Source organism: Mercenaria mercenaria, chromosome 14 (genome assembly GCF_021730395.1).
Source record: "Mercenaria mercenaria strain notata chromosome 14, MADL_Memer_1, whole genome shotgun sequence".
NCBI classification, from domain to species: domain Eukaryota; kingdom Metazoa; phylum Mollusca; class Bivalvia; order Venerida; family Veneridae; genus Mercenaria; species Mercenaria mercenaria.
Genome location: NC_069374.1, coordinates 74,732,043 through 74,745,511, shown reverse-complemented (window position 1 = coordinate 74,745,511; position 13,469 = coordinate 74,732,043). Strand labels below are relative to the sequence as shown.

The 13,469-nt window shown below is 36.6% G+C and overlaps 1 protein-coding gene across 3 annotated transcripts in view; it reads left to right on the top strand.

The window, feature by feature from the left end:
* Positions 1-13,469, top strand: part of LOC123527717 (uncharacterized) — a 236,941-nt gene that overhangs the window by 200,571 nt on the left and 22,901 nt on the right. For all 3 annotated transcript variants that reach the window (XM_053523917.1, XM_053523916.1, XM_045307354.2), the window contains one exon: positions 11,974-12,220. In XM_053523917.1, the coding sequence (XP_053379892.1) occupies positions 11,974-12,220 (247 nt within the window). The remainder of the gene's footprint in view (positions 1-11,973; positions 12,221-13,469) is intronic.

The window sequence follows — 13,469 nt, the reverse complement described above, 5'->3', positions numbered from 1 at the left end:
GACTTTTTATCATTGTTCATGTGACTACATCTAGACCAATGGAAAGGACCATAAATATAGATTTAATATAATATGATTTATAAGAGACTGTACATAATTCAATTATCAGTACATCTAACTTTATAACAGAGGTCTAAAACTATTATACAAACGTACAATATATACCCCAGTGTATAAAACTCATTTTGAATATAAAAAATTCTTTCATGAAGCAGGATTTGGCTGATATATACAACAAACTTGCATGGTGAATATGTATTTTAGGTTCTCAGTATCTGACATGCTATGACAATCCATGTGATTCATATCCCTTCTAAGAGCTGCTGTCAGTGCATGCCCCAGCTGGGAGATACTGTTTGTTTCAAGGTGTATGCTCCTGCTGAGAACTGCTGTCAGTTTGAAGATGCATACCCCCTGTTGAGAGAAACTGTTTGTTTCAAGTTGCATGCTCCTGCTGAGAACTGCTGTCAGTTTCAAGATGCATAACCCCTGCTGAGAGATACTGTTTGTTTCAAGTTGCATGCTCCTGCTGAGAACTGCTGTCAGTTTCAAAAAGCATACCCCCTGCTTAGAGATACTGTTTGTTTCAAGTTGCATGCTCCTGCTGAGAACTGCTGTCAGTTTCAAGATGCATACCCCCTACTGAGAGATACTGTTTGTTTCAAGTTGCATGCTCCTGCTGAAAACTGTTGTCATTTTCAAGATGCATACCCCCTACTGAGAGATACTGTTTGTTTCAAGTTGCATGCTCCTGCTGAGAACTGCTGTCAGTTTCAAGATGCATACCTCCTACTGAGAGATACTGTTTGTTTCAAGTTGCATGCTCCTGCTGAGAACTGCTGTCAGTTTCAAGATGCATACCTCCTACTGAGAGATACTGTTTGTTTCAAGTTGTAGCTCCTGCTGAGAACTGCTGTCAGTTTCAAGATGCATACCCCCTACTGAGAGATACTGTTTGTTTCAAGTTGCATGCTCCTGCTGAGAACTGCTGTCAGTTTCAAGATGCATACCCCCTACTGAGAGATACTGTTTGTTTCAAGTTGCATGCTCCTGCTGAGAACTGCTGTCAGTTTCAAGATGCATACCCACTGCTTAGAGATACTGTTTGTTTCAAGTTGCATGCTCCTGATGAGAACTGCTGTCAGTTTCAGGATGCATACCCACTGCTTAGAGATACTGTTTGTTTCAAGTTGCATGCTCCTGATGAGAACTGCTGTCAGTTTCAAGATGCATAACCCCTGCTTAGAGATACTGTTTGTTTCAAGTTGCATGCTCCTGCTGAGAACTGCTGTCAGTTTCAAGATGCATAACCCCTGCTGAGAGATACTGTTTGTTTTAAGTTGCATGCTCCTGCTGAGAACTGCTGTCAGTTTCAAGATGCATACCCCCTACTGAGAGATAATATTGGTTTCAATATGCATGCTCCGTCAGTTTCAAGATGCATGTACCTTCTGCTGCTGTAAGTTTCAAGATATATGCCCCTGCTGCTGTCCGTTTGAAAATGCATACCCCTTCTGCTGCTGTAAGTTTCAGAATGCATACCCCTTCTGCTGATGTCCAGTTTCAAGATGCATGTTTCTTTGGCTGTCAGTTTTGAGATGCATGCCCACCCCCTGCTGCTGTCAGTATTGAGATGCATGCCCATGCTGCTGTCAGTTTCAAGATGCATACCCCTTCTGCTGCTGTCTGTTTTAAAATGCATACCCCTTCTGCTGCTGTCAGTTTCAAGATGCATGTCCCTGCTGCTGTCAGTTTCAAGATGCATGTCCCTGATGAGAGACACTTTTGGTTTCAAGATGCATGCCCATTTCACATATGATTTTTTTCACAATTTCTAAAAAATCAATTTACAGGGTACTAGCAAGGGAGATAATTCAATAACTGTAACTTCATACTTACCTGTATCAATAAATGAGTCAAATTATTGTTGGTTTTTTTCCTCACTTTTTATGCCTCCCACATACATATATAGCATTGCTGCTGTCCATATGCATGTACGTCTGTATGTCCCAAAATCGCCCAACTTCTCCCACACTATTAGCCAGATTTGCTTCAAGCTTTCACAGATGAACAAGCTTGATGTGCAGATGAAAATAAAAGAAGGAATTTTTTCTGTGACTATTTTTACCACAGTTATGGCCCTTTGATAGTTTTTGCTATATAGAGGATGGCACAGTATGTGAGTGCATCTGTGTCGTATAGACACAATTCTAGTTTTAATGCTGTCTTTTTATAGTTCAGCTGTAGGGCAACAGATTGCTTGACTGAATTTTGTTTATCATTGACATCACAAGATTTTTAAGGAATTGATTTAAGAATAAAAGAAATTGACTCATACCGTTCAATAGCTTTTAGTTTTTCAGATAAGCAAAATAGTGATTGTTGTAAAAGGGAAGTTAACATTGATTTTTGTAAAAGGGAAGTTAGTTAATGATTCATGTAAAAGGGAAGTTAGTCCAGATGAGCAAAATAGTGATTTCTGTCAAAGGGAAGTTGTATTTCAGATGCTTATATCAGAGTTTTTAAAGCAGTTGGCAAAAGTTATAAGTCAGTCTTAAGAGCGGATGCAGCTGTCCAGTGGTAACACTGGCTGACTCTGAAACCACTGGGGTTGTGAGTTTGTTCCCCACTGAAAAACAGGATGCATCTGGAATTGGAGCTTTTTCTGTATCTTGCACGATCCTCCCCAGTAAAGTTTAGAATAATCTTCTGAATAAGTTGCCCATATGGGTTACTGATCGTGACTATAAATAAGCATAAAAGCAAACATCTTGTTAATCATATTCAAGTATGTTAAGCCTGTAAGCACTGGCTCCACCTCTTTTTGGAGGGGACTTGAAGAAAGAGCCAACATTGATACTTCCAAGATGGTGCTAATTATCGCAAAATATAAACAAAGAAAAAAGAAGATTACTTGCTCACAATTTGGAACCAGTAGGTCAAAGGTCAAGGTTACAGTGCCATCATGACTAAAAGTGGTTTCCACACAGTAAAGAACACTTATGGCCTACTGGTACTGATGATAAACCTGGACAGAAAATGAGGTTTTTTACCTGTAACTTTTTTATTTCTGCAAATTGTAATCAAATTGGTCGGTATCAAAATAATTAATAAAGCTTAACATTTGCTGAAAACTTTACATAATTCAAATTTATATTTAGTAAGCAAACTCATATGAAGTGAGGCCAAGAAAGGGGTTTGTAAAATGGGGACTTTACAAACGTTGACTGATGATAAATTCAACAACTTTGTCATTTACAAAATTTTCTTCGTAGTGTTATATTGAAACTTCTACCAAAAAGCTGCCAGTCATTCCTGATCAAGTAATGAAAAGGGACCCAATGTCAGGACTTCAAAGCATACAAAATTACATTCCTGTTTGCTTATGACAGGTCAAAGCATACAAAATTACATTCCTGTTCGCTTCTGACAGGTCATACCATACAAAATTACATTCCTGCTCGCTTCTGACAGGTCATACCATACAAAATTACATTCCTGCTTGCTTCTGACTGGTTACAGCATACAAAATTATATTCCTGCTTGCTTCTGATAGGTCAAACCATACAAAATTACATTCCTGCACGCTTCTGACAGGTCACAGCATACAATATTATATTCCTGCTTGCTTCTGACAGACCATCATGACATAAGAAAATTTAATGGAACCAATGTCACAGAGGCGGTACTAATCGTCTCGGAAAACCAAAGTTGGAGCCACTGCGCATTTAATATTCTTTGGTTTAATGCCTGGATTTAGGAGAATTGAAGTAATCAACAAAAAACCAATTAACCTTTTCCTTATGTACATTGTATATTTGTTTCCTCAGTTAAAATGTATCAAATGGGTTGTACTTTCATCAGGTCATAGTGACATACTTAAGTATTGAGTGCAACCAGGTTCAGTGTAACTATAAGGGTAAACTTTTTCACTTTTGTATTCTGGTTATATTTTCCTGTCAGCAGCAATTTGTGCAAATGAGATAAAACTGATTGCTAGTATATTAAGGAGAGTATTTTATCATGAACCCCTTAAAAGAACAGGAAGAATATTGTGTACATCTTTCTGCTGGTCCATGGTAAATAGGCCATTTGGTTTCTGAACAATAACCACAATGGTCAAATGTCTTAAGGTGATAGCATTTGGTCAGTAGATAATCCTTATTATTTTAGAAATAATGTAGGTTCAGTAACTACAGAACACTTTGGCCTACAGTTGTTACACGTTGTAGGATCATGTTACCTGTTGTCAGTAGATTTGTTATGGAGGTCAGTAGGTCAAAGGTGAAGGTTACAGTAACCACTTGGCTGGAACAGTTTCAGCTGCATAATGAAAGAATTCTTTAGCTGTCAATCTTGTATGGTTACCTGTGGTCAGTAGATAACTTTTTATTGGTTTTGGTCAAAGTTAAAGTCACAGTATACAAAATCACATGCCTAATGGCGTCCAACAGGCTGAAATGGGGGCATTTTGTTTGTTTGTTTTGGGTTTAACGCCGTTTTTCAACAGTATTTCAGTCATGTAACAGTGGGCAGTTAACCTAACCAGTGTTCCTGGATTCTGTACTAGTACAAACCTGTTCTCCGCAAGTAACTGCCAACTTCCCCACATGAATCAGAGGTGGAGGACAAATGATTTCAGACACAATGTCGTTTATCAAATAGTCACGGAGAACATACGCCCCGCCCGAGGATCGAACTCACGACCCCGCAATCCATAGACCAATGCTCTTACCTACTGAGCTAAGCGGGGCATATATGTTTTACAAACAGCTCTTGTTATACAGTAAATTGCATGTTTTATTTACAGTTTTTTTTGTTGTCTTAGACTAATTTGTCACGAGGCAATGCCAATACTTAAAAGCAGAGTTGGAGCCAGACTGCTGCAAATGCAGGTTTAATTTCACAGTTGAAACAATTATCTGAAAATAATTTTGAAAATGCCCAATGTTGCTTACAGTTTTTTGACAGAAATATTTAGACAGATTTTGTTTAAAATAAATTCCTAGTTCTAAATCATTTTAATCTTCTAACGTGTATAGAAAAACCTGATACGTCATTGCGCTAGTTTGAATGAAAAAACTGACTTTTGGTTAAAATTTTAAAGTTTAAGTTGCAAAAAAATGCTTAGAAATGTGAATTTTAACCAAAAAATTTTACAGAATTTCCTATTTACATCCTTGATATAAATCTTAAAGTTAGATCTGTTATAATATAATTATTCCACCTGAAAACAATGTACAATGTACAAGATATTTTCAAAAAACAACAACAAAAATTTGTATAAAAGCCTGTCATATCATTGCCTTTTAAACTTTCGATATAATTATTTAAATTTAATTTATTAGGAGAGGAAATATAAAATTAAATATAAAAGAAATTTTATTAAATTGACAAAAAAAAAAGAGTGGGCGACCAAGTTCTACCTACGAAAGGTATATTTGTACTCATTAATAATTTAAATTCAGATTATGGCACATGATCTTATTCAAACATGAAGGTTTAACAACACACAAAAATGATTTTCTCTTTATAGATGTCATCATTATATTCTTTTTATAGATGTCATCAGGATTTTATTTCACACGTCAACACATATTTTAATTGTTGAAACTTTTTACAGTCTTTGTGACGATTTATTTTTTTTTCTTGGAAAAACCTTTTGATGAAACAATTCGTTATTGTTTTTGATGTTTATTAAGGAGGAAATTACATACTTAAAAGCTATTCAAAAATGAATTCATTCAACAATCAAATTCCTTTCTAATACTGATAGAAAAGGTTTTTGAAAAAAAAAAAACAGATTTAAAAAAAGAAAAATACTTAGATTCCTACAACAATGCTGTCTCAGTTCTAATGAAATTTGAATAAGGGAAGGTTACATTTTTTTAAGCAAAATCATATAATTATATCACATTTCTGTTCATGTCAACATTCAGACAAGCACCCTCATTTTCCACATAATGACATTAATGACTGCCCCACTCAGTTCAATGTGATTTGGTCTTAAAATAATAAAATCTTAAGAAAAATAAATCTTCAGGTAACAAATTTAAAATCAAAACATAGCAAAATCACTTTCAAAATATAATTGTATTAATTATATCTGATCTGTGATTTTCATGTAGCTTTGTGTGTTACCTGTTAAGTCATAAATAATCATGGGGGTGGGGGCTAATTTTCATGTTTTTTTGTGGTTTAACATTACTCCACAAAATGAAATCTCGGGGAATAATTAAATAATTAAAATTTCTGTTTGTTTCGTCTTGCTATGTAGTAATTCAATCATTCATATCACCATAAAATGTCTGTTTTGAGCAAAATTATGAATTTTTTTTTTTTCCATGAAATTAAATGAGTTTACAGTATCAGATATAAATGGGTGATCTCCCTTTATATTTTTCTTTTATTTATCTATACAGATTTCTCTTTAACGTCCTGTGTTGTAATAATTATTGCTTTCATAAAGTGGGAAAGTATTTTTCTTTATGCCCCCGAAGGGAGGCATATAGTTTTTGAACCGTCTGTCAGTCTGTCAGTCTGTCCGCAATTTTCATGTCCGGTCCATATCTTTGTCATTGATGGATGGATTTTCAAATAACTTGGCATGAATGTGTACCACAGTAAGACGACGTGTCGCGCGCAAGACCCAGGTCTGTAGCTCAAAGGTCAAGGTCACACTTAGACGTTAAAGGTCATTTTTCATGATAGTGCATTCGTGTCCAGTCCATATCTTTGTCATCCATGGATGGATTTTCAAATAACTTGGCATGAATGTGTACCACAGTAAGACGACGTGTCACGCGCAAGACCCAGGTCCGTAGCTCAAAGGTCAAGGTCACACTTAGACGTTAAAGGTCATTTTTCGTGATAGTGCATTCGTGTCCGGTCCATATCTTTGTCATCCATGGATGGATTTTCAAATAACTTGGCATGAATGTGTACCACAGTAAGACAATGTGTCGCGCGCAAGACCCAGGTCCGTAGCTCAAAGGTCAAGGTCACAGACGTTAAAGGTCATATTTCATGATAGTGCATTGATGGGCGTGTCCGGTCCATATCTTTGTCATTCATGCATGGATTTTAAAATTATTGGGCATGAATGTGTACCACAGTAAGATGACGTGTCGCGCGCAAGACCCAGGTACGTAGGTCAAAGGTCCTAAACTCTAACATTGGCCATAACTATTCATTCAAAGTGCCATCGGGGGCATGTGTCATCCTATGGAGACAGCTCTTGTTTTGTAAAAGATAGTATCCACCAACATAGAAAGTTACCCAGGAGCCCTTCAGTGTCTGAAATATTACCCAGAAGCCACCTTGTGTCTTTCTCTGCCATAAAAAGGAGAAAGTTGCCATTATGAGACTTACATTGTTTCAGTGTAATTTAAAAACAAAAAATAAAACAATAAACCATTCATTGAAAACCTGATGATGGTATTTTGACATTTTATATGTCTCTTTGAAATATTTAACTAGTCTTTAATTGAGGATTTTCTACTTATTATAAGGTGATATAGCTATAACTTTGAATAATATTGATCGAGTTATTTATCTGACATTTAGTATTTCAAGTACTTTGATCCATTGCTTCTACTATTACCCCGAGTATTTCAAGTACTTCAATTTGGGTTGAGGGGTTAGATAATAATTTTGAATACATTAATGATTATAATTGCTAATTAATCATTATAGAGTATTCAATTAAATTAGAGTTCATTTAAGCTTCATTGATCAGACTACTTGACAGCCTCACACCAAACTTACATCAGTGATGGAGGTACATTTTGTATCATACCTGTTCTTTAAAAAAAACCTTGTACAACGTATATTAGTTTTGGAGTGAAAAAAATTATTTCTGTATTAAAATTTTCAACTGTGGTACTTTAAATTTATTTATTTGCATAAATACTGAAACTAACAACCAACTGAATAGCTGTGAAATAAACTTTTTGAAAGTAATCTGAGATTTTATTGTTTTTTATAATCAACACATCCGAAAACCACATAAAATAGAAATCAATAATTTAATTTTTTACAAAATCTGAAAAGTGACCAAAACTGACAGTCAAGATTTTCAAAGACCAGCAACAACCTTTTTGCAAGACTTTTAAATCTGTAACTTGTTTTTCAGCTGTACTTTGGAACTATTTAGTGACAGTATAAATTGATTTTTAAAGGGGCATAATGCCTTTGCATAAAATATGGCTGCTACATTTTTTTGTTTTGAACATGAATATTGATACATTAATCTCTTGTTATTTCATATATTTTGTAATGTTTTCTCCCATTTTTGTCACAGGTTTAAGTATTTGATTAATACAGTAGAAAGTAAAGTTAAATCTGTACTTTTTATTACCTCCCTTTATGGCTCAGACAGTATAAATTCATGTGCAACATTGAAAGTAGAGCTTGTCTAACCATGTAATTAATAGATAGTATTTCACGAGTGTCTTTTTCATATTGAATATATTAAACAAGTTGAATAAAATAATAAAATGCTAGGTTCTGCAAATGAGTTGAATAAAATAATGAAATGTTAGGCTCTGCAAACCAGTTGAATAAAATAATAAAATGTTAGGCTCTGCAAACGAGTTGAATAAAATAATAAAATGTTAGGCTCTGCAAATGAGTTTAATAAATTCAATGTAGAAAGTCACAAATGTAATACTGTTTTTATATCGTGTGAGCTTTTCCTGCCAAGACATCAAAAATTCTACTTTCTATAACTATTAAAAACAAGTCAATTTGACCAACATCTCCTTTTCTATAAACAAAGTTGACGTTAAAACTTTATTACAGTACTAAGACTATTATCAATTTTATGTAAGGGCTTTCTTTCACACCCACGAGGTCAAACATGCGATAAAGTATACTCTATATTGGAGAGCTGCTTTAACTACTTTTAAAATAAAATCAAAAGCACTTAGAACTTTACCAGTATTTAATACATTTTTTATTGTTTCTTACACAGAGAACAGATACATTATTATAAGTCCAGTACCTTGATTGTCAGTCCGTCCTAAGGACACAAATATAATTAGTAATAATTACTTACTTACACTTAATTACACCTTGAAGGGCAGGAACAGTTACCCACAGTTACTAAATAATAAATTAAATTAAATAAATTAAATAATAATTGTCATCTCAGTGCAACAAAGTCGTAACTTTTTATAATTTTATAATAAGTTACGACTTTGTTGCATTGAGGGAACTGTTGTCACATTATAAAATTGTCTTTCATGCAGTGCAACAAATTGTATCATGTCCGTAGTTCCCCTTTTAAATTTTTTTTGTACTTGTACAAATCTGAATACATATATAATTTTGTTATCATTTAAAACTGATTTTTTAATTACGGTTTAAATATTTATAGTAAAAAACATAACAAAAAAGTATTGCAAGTTCTTTAACAACATTCTTTTTATATGCCTGTTTGAACAATGGGACGTATTATGGGAATGCCTCTGGCGGGCAGGCAGGAGCTATGACGGGCGTATATTGTGACATTCTGGCACTCTTGTTGATACTTTGTATCTTATACGCTGAAGTGACTCATTTATTAGCTACTTCTTAGAACTAAACAAAAAAATTAAAAGGGAAGATATAGTTTCACTAATGTCAAAATAAATTCTACAATTAAGACTGTTACAAAGCATTTATCAAATTTCTCGTGCTTTATGACTATTTACCTCTGATCATTAGTTGACAATATCATTGAAACTTATACCAAAAAGGCAAGATGAAAGTGAGCTTCACTTCACAGAACAAGATATTGAACATAATCCCTGCAGATTGGAAAAAATGAGTCATGTTATTACATGCATGTAATCTGACATTAATAAAAGTATTTGTTGTTGTTGTTGTTGAGTTAGCATTTGTATATGGATTACCTGACACACTCACCTGAAGCAAGGGTCGAGGTGTAACCAGCTTCCCCACTCACCTGAACCAAGGGTTAAGGTTTAACCAGCTTCCCCACTCCACCTGAATCAAGGGTCGAGGTGTAACCTGCTTCCCCACTCACCTGAACCAAGGGTTAAGGTTTAACCAGCTTCCCCACTCCACCTGAATCAAGGGTCGAGGTGTAACCTGCTTCCCCACTCACCTGAACCAAGGGTTAAGGTTTAACCAGCTTCCCCACTCCACCTGAATCAAGGGTCCAGGTGTAACCAGCTTCCCCACTCCACCTGAACCAAGGGTCGAGGTGTAACCTGCTTCCCCACTCCACCTGAAGCAAGGGTCGAGGTGTAACCAGCTTCCCCACTCACCTGAACCAAGGGTCGAGGTGTAACCAGCTTCCCCACTCCACCTGAATCAAAGGTCCAGGTGTAACCAGCTTCCCCACTCCACCTGAACCAAGGGTCGAGGTGTAACCTGCTTCCCCACTCCACCTGAAGCAAGGGTCGAGGTGTAACCAGCTTCCCCACTCCACCTGAACCAAGGGTCGAGGTGTAACCAGCTTCCCCACTCCACCTGAACCAAGGGTCGAGGTGTAACCTGCTTCCCCACTCCACCTGAAGCAAGGGTCGAGGTGTAACCAGCTTCCCCACTCACCTGAACCAAGGGTTAAGGTTTAACCAGTTTCCCCACTCCACCTGAATCAAAGGTCCAGGTGTAACCAGCTTCCCCACTCCACCTGAACCAAGGGTCGAGGTGTAACCTGCTTCCCCACTCCACCTGAAGCAAGGGTCGAGGTGTAACCAGCTTCCCCACTCCACCTAAATCAAGGGTTGAGGTGTAACCAGCATCCCCACTCCACCTGAACCAAGGGTCGAGGTTTAACCAGCTTCCCCACTCCACCTGAACCAAGGGTCGAGGTGTAACCAGCTTCCCCACTCACCTGAACCAAGGGGTCAAGGTGTAACCTGCTTCCCCACTCACCTGAACCAAGGGTCGAGGTGTAACCTGCTTCCCCACTCACCTGAACTAAGGGTCAAGGTGTAACCCGCTTCCCCACTCCACCTGAATAAGTGTCAAGGTGTATAACCAGTACTTTCCCACTCCACCACAAAAAATAATTGTGGTAATGATAATGTATTTATTTATTTATTTATTTATTTATTTATTTCAGTCCCTTCCATTTACAAAATATATACAAATATAAATCAAAGCATTAAAAACATAAGTAAATGGCCATTCAATTTTAGAATTATAAGAGACATATAGAATGGTAAAAAGAACAATACATACATACATATTACATACATTATTATACCACATTTATATATCACATTTTTCATGCACATGTGCACATTCAAAAGTGCTGTACAGAATACATTGCAAAACAAAATACAAACATTTATGAATTCAGCACAAACAAAAAAAGGCCTTTAACATGAATGTAAAACATAAAACAAAACAACACAAAAATAATTCTATACATATTTAAAAAATTTAAGTGAAATCTAGGATAAAATACGGTTCTATGCTGTGACATGAAAAGAAAAAAATGTTTTAGTCAGTTTGCAAAATGTTGTACAAAGAAGTGGGTTACGATTATTAAAATTATTTTCTCTTAAGTTGTTTTTAAAATAAAATAGATTACATGACTGTAGTAGTTTGTGTGCTGTAAAGTCTACCTTGACAGGTATCTTTGAGGAGATTTGTCTCCCTTTATTTGATAAACTCGTTTCAGCACAGCTAGAAGATGTGTATTACATAAAAGACGATTCTTGGTCTCTGCAGTCAAATTTCCATTGCTGTCTCTTTTTAGTTTTTAACTAAAAGAAATATATGAGCACTGCTGTGTGAAATATTAGAAGTTTGCAACCATTGAGGATCCAGGTCAGTTTGCACATCCATGCAGTCTGATCTGGATCCATACTAATTACTTATCAGTGGCCTATAATTGCTGAAATACATAAACCAAAAGTATGGATGTGCGCTTACCTGATTACTTGCTGGTTGCAAAGCCCTAACGTTGCTTTTGGCACAGTGGCACTCATGTTTGTATGCTGTATATTTCAGATGCATCCTGACTCAAAACTTCTGGGTCTTGGAGGGCAGAGGAGTAATCTCCCCTTGATGGATGGTCAAGGTCACCCGATGTTGGGCAGCCCCCAACCTGGTGTTACGATCTCGCATCACAACTCCCTACCCATGATGCACCATTCAATGAAGTCTCCTCTCACGCCACCTGGTGGCCCATTAGAACTCACAGTAAATTCTCATCAACGAAATGCCATGGGAGCAGATGGAAGAAAATACAGTCTAGGTAGATATATTGTACAAAATTTTGTTTGTTCTAAGAAATTATTCCTTGCAGTTTCTCCCATTTTTTAACATTTAGATTCAAAGAAAAAGTATGTCACAGGTATACTGCAGGTATATGAAAACAATTTTCACCCAGTAACTTGAGAACCACTTGACCCAGAACTTCAAACTTCAAAGCATGATTGGGCTTAAGAAGTAAACGATCCCTACTGTTTTTGGAGTCTGTAAGTCAAAAGTCAAGGTCAGAAGGACAGGAACCTTGATGGTAGTTTCCACCGAATAACTTGAGAACTACTTGACCCAGAACCTTCAAACCTAGTAGCATAATTGGGCTTATAAGTAGATGTTCCTTGTTATACTGTTTCAGGGGTCACTAGGTTAAAGGACAAGGTCACAGGGACCTGAATATTGAAAACAGTTTCCCCTCAGAAACTTGAGAAACACGACCCAGAACCTTGATAGTGTGATTGAGCTTATTAAGTAGTTAACCCCTTTTGTTTTAAGGGTCAGTAGAACAAAGGTCAAGGACACAGGAACTTGAACACTGAAAACTACTTCTGCTCAGTAACTTGAGAATCACTTCACCAAAGACCTTCAAACTTAATGGCATGATTAGGCTTAATGAAGTAGAAGACCCCTATTGTTTTTTTTTTGGGTCAGTAAATTAAAGGTCAATTCACAGGAGCCTGAACCTTGAAAACAATTTCCATTCAATAACTTGAGAACCAGTAGACCCATTATCGTCAAACTTAATTGCATGATTGGGCTTTTGAAGTTGATGACCCTGTTGTTTTTTGGGGTTAGTGTGTCAAAGTTCAAGGTCATAGTGATCACGGGACTGAAAATGGGGCAAACCATCATTGTTCATACAAACACACAGAAGGTAAAACACACTGCCCGTCTGTTAGTGAAGCCATACAAACACACAAAAGGTAAAACACACTGCCCGTCTGTTAGTGAAGCCATACAAACACACAAAAGGTAAAACACACTGCCCGTCTGCTAGTGAAGCCATACAAACACACAAAAGGTAAAACACACTGCCTGTCTGTTAGTGAAGCCATACAAACACACTGCCCGTCTGTTAGTGAAGGCATACAAACACAAAGAAGGTAAAACACACTGCCAGTCTGTTAGTGAAGGCATACAAACACACAGAAGGTAAAACACACTGCCCGTCTGTTAGTAAAGGCATACAAACACACAGAAGGTAAAACACACTGCCAGTCTGTTAGTGAAGGCATACAAAC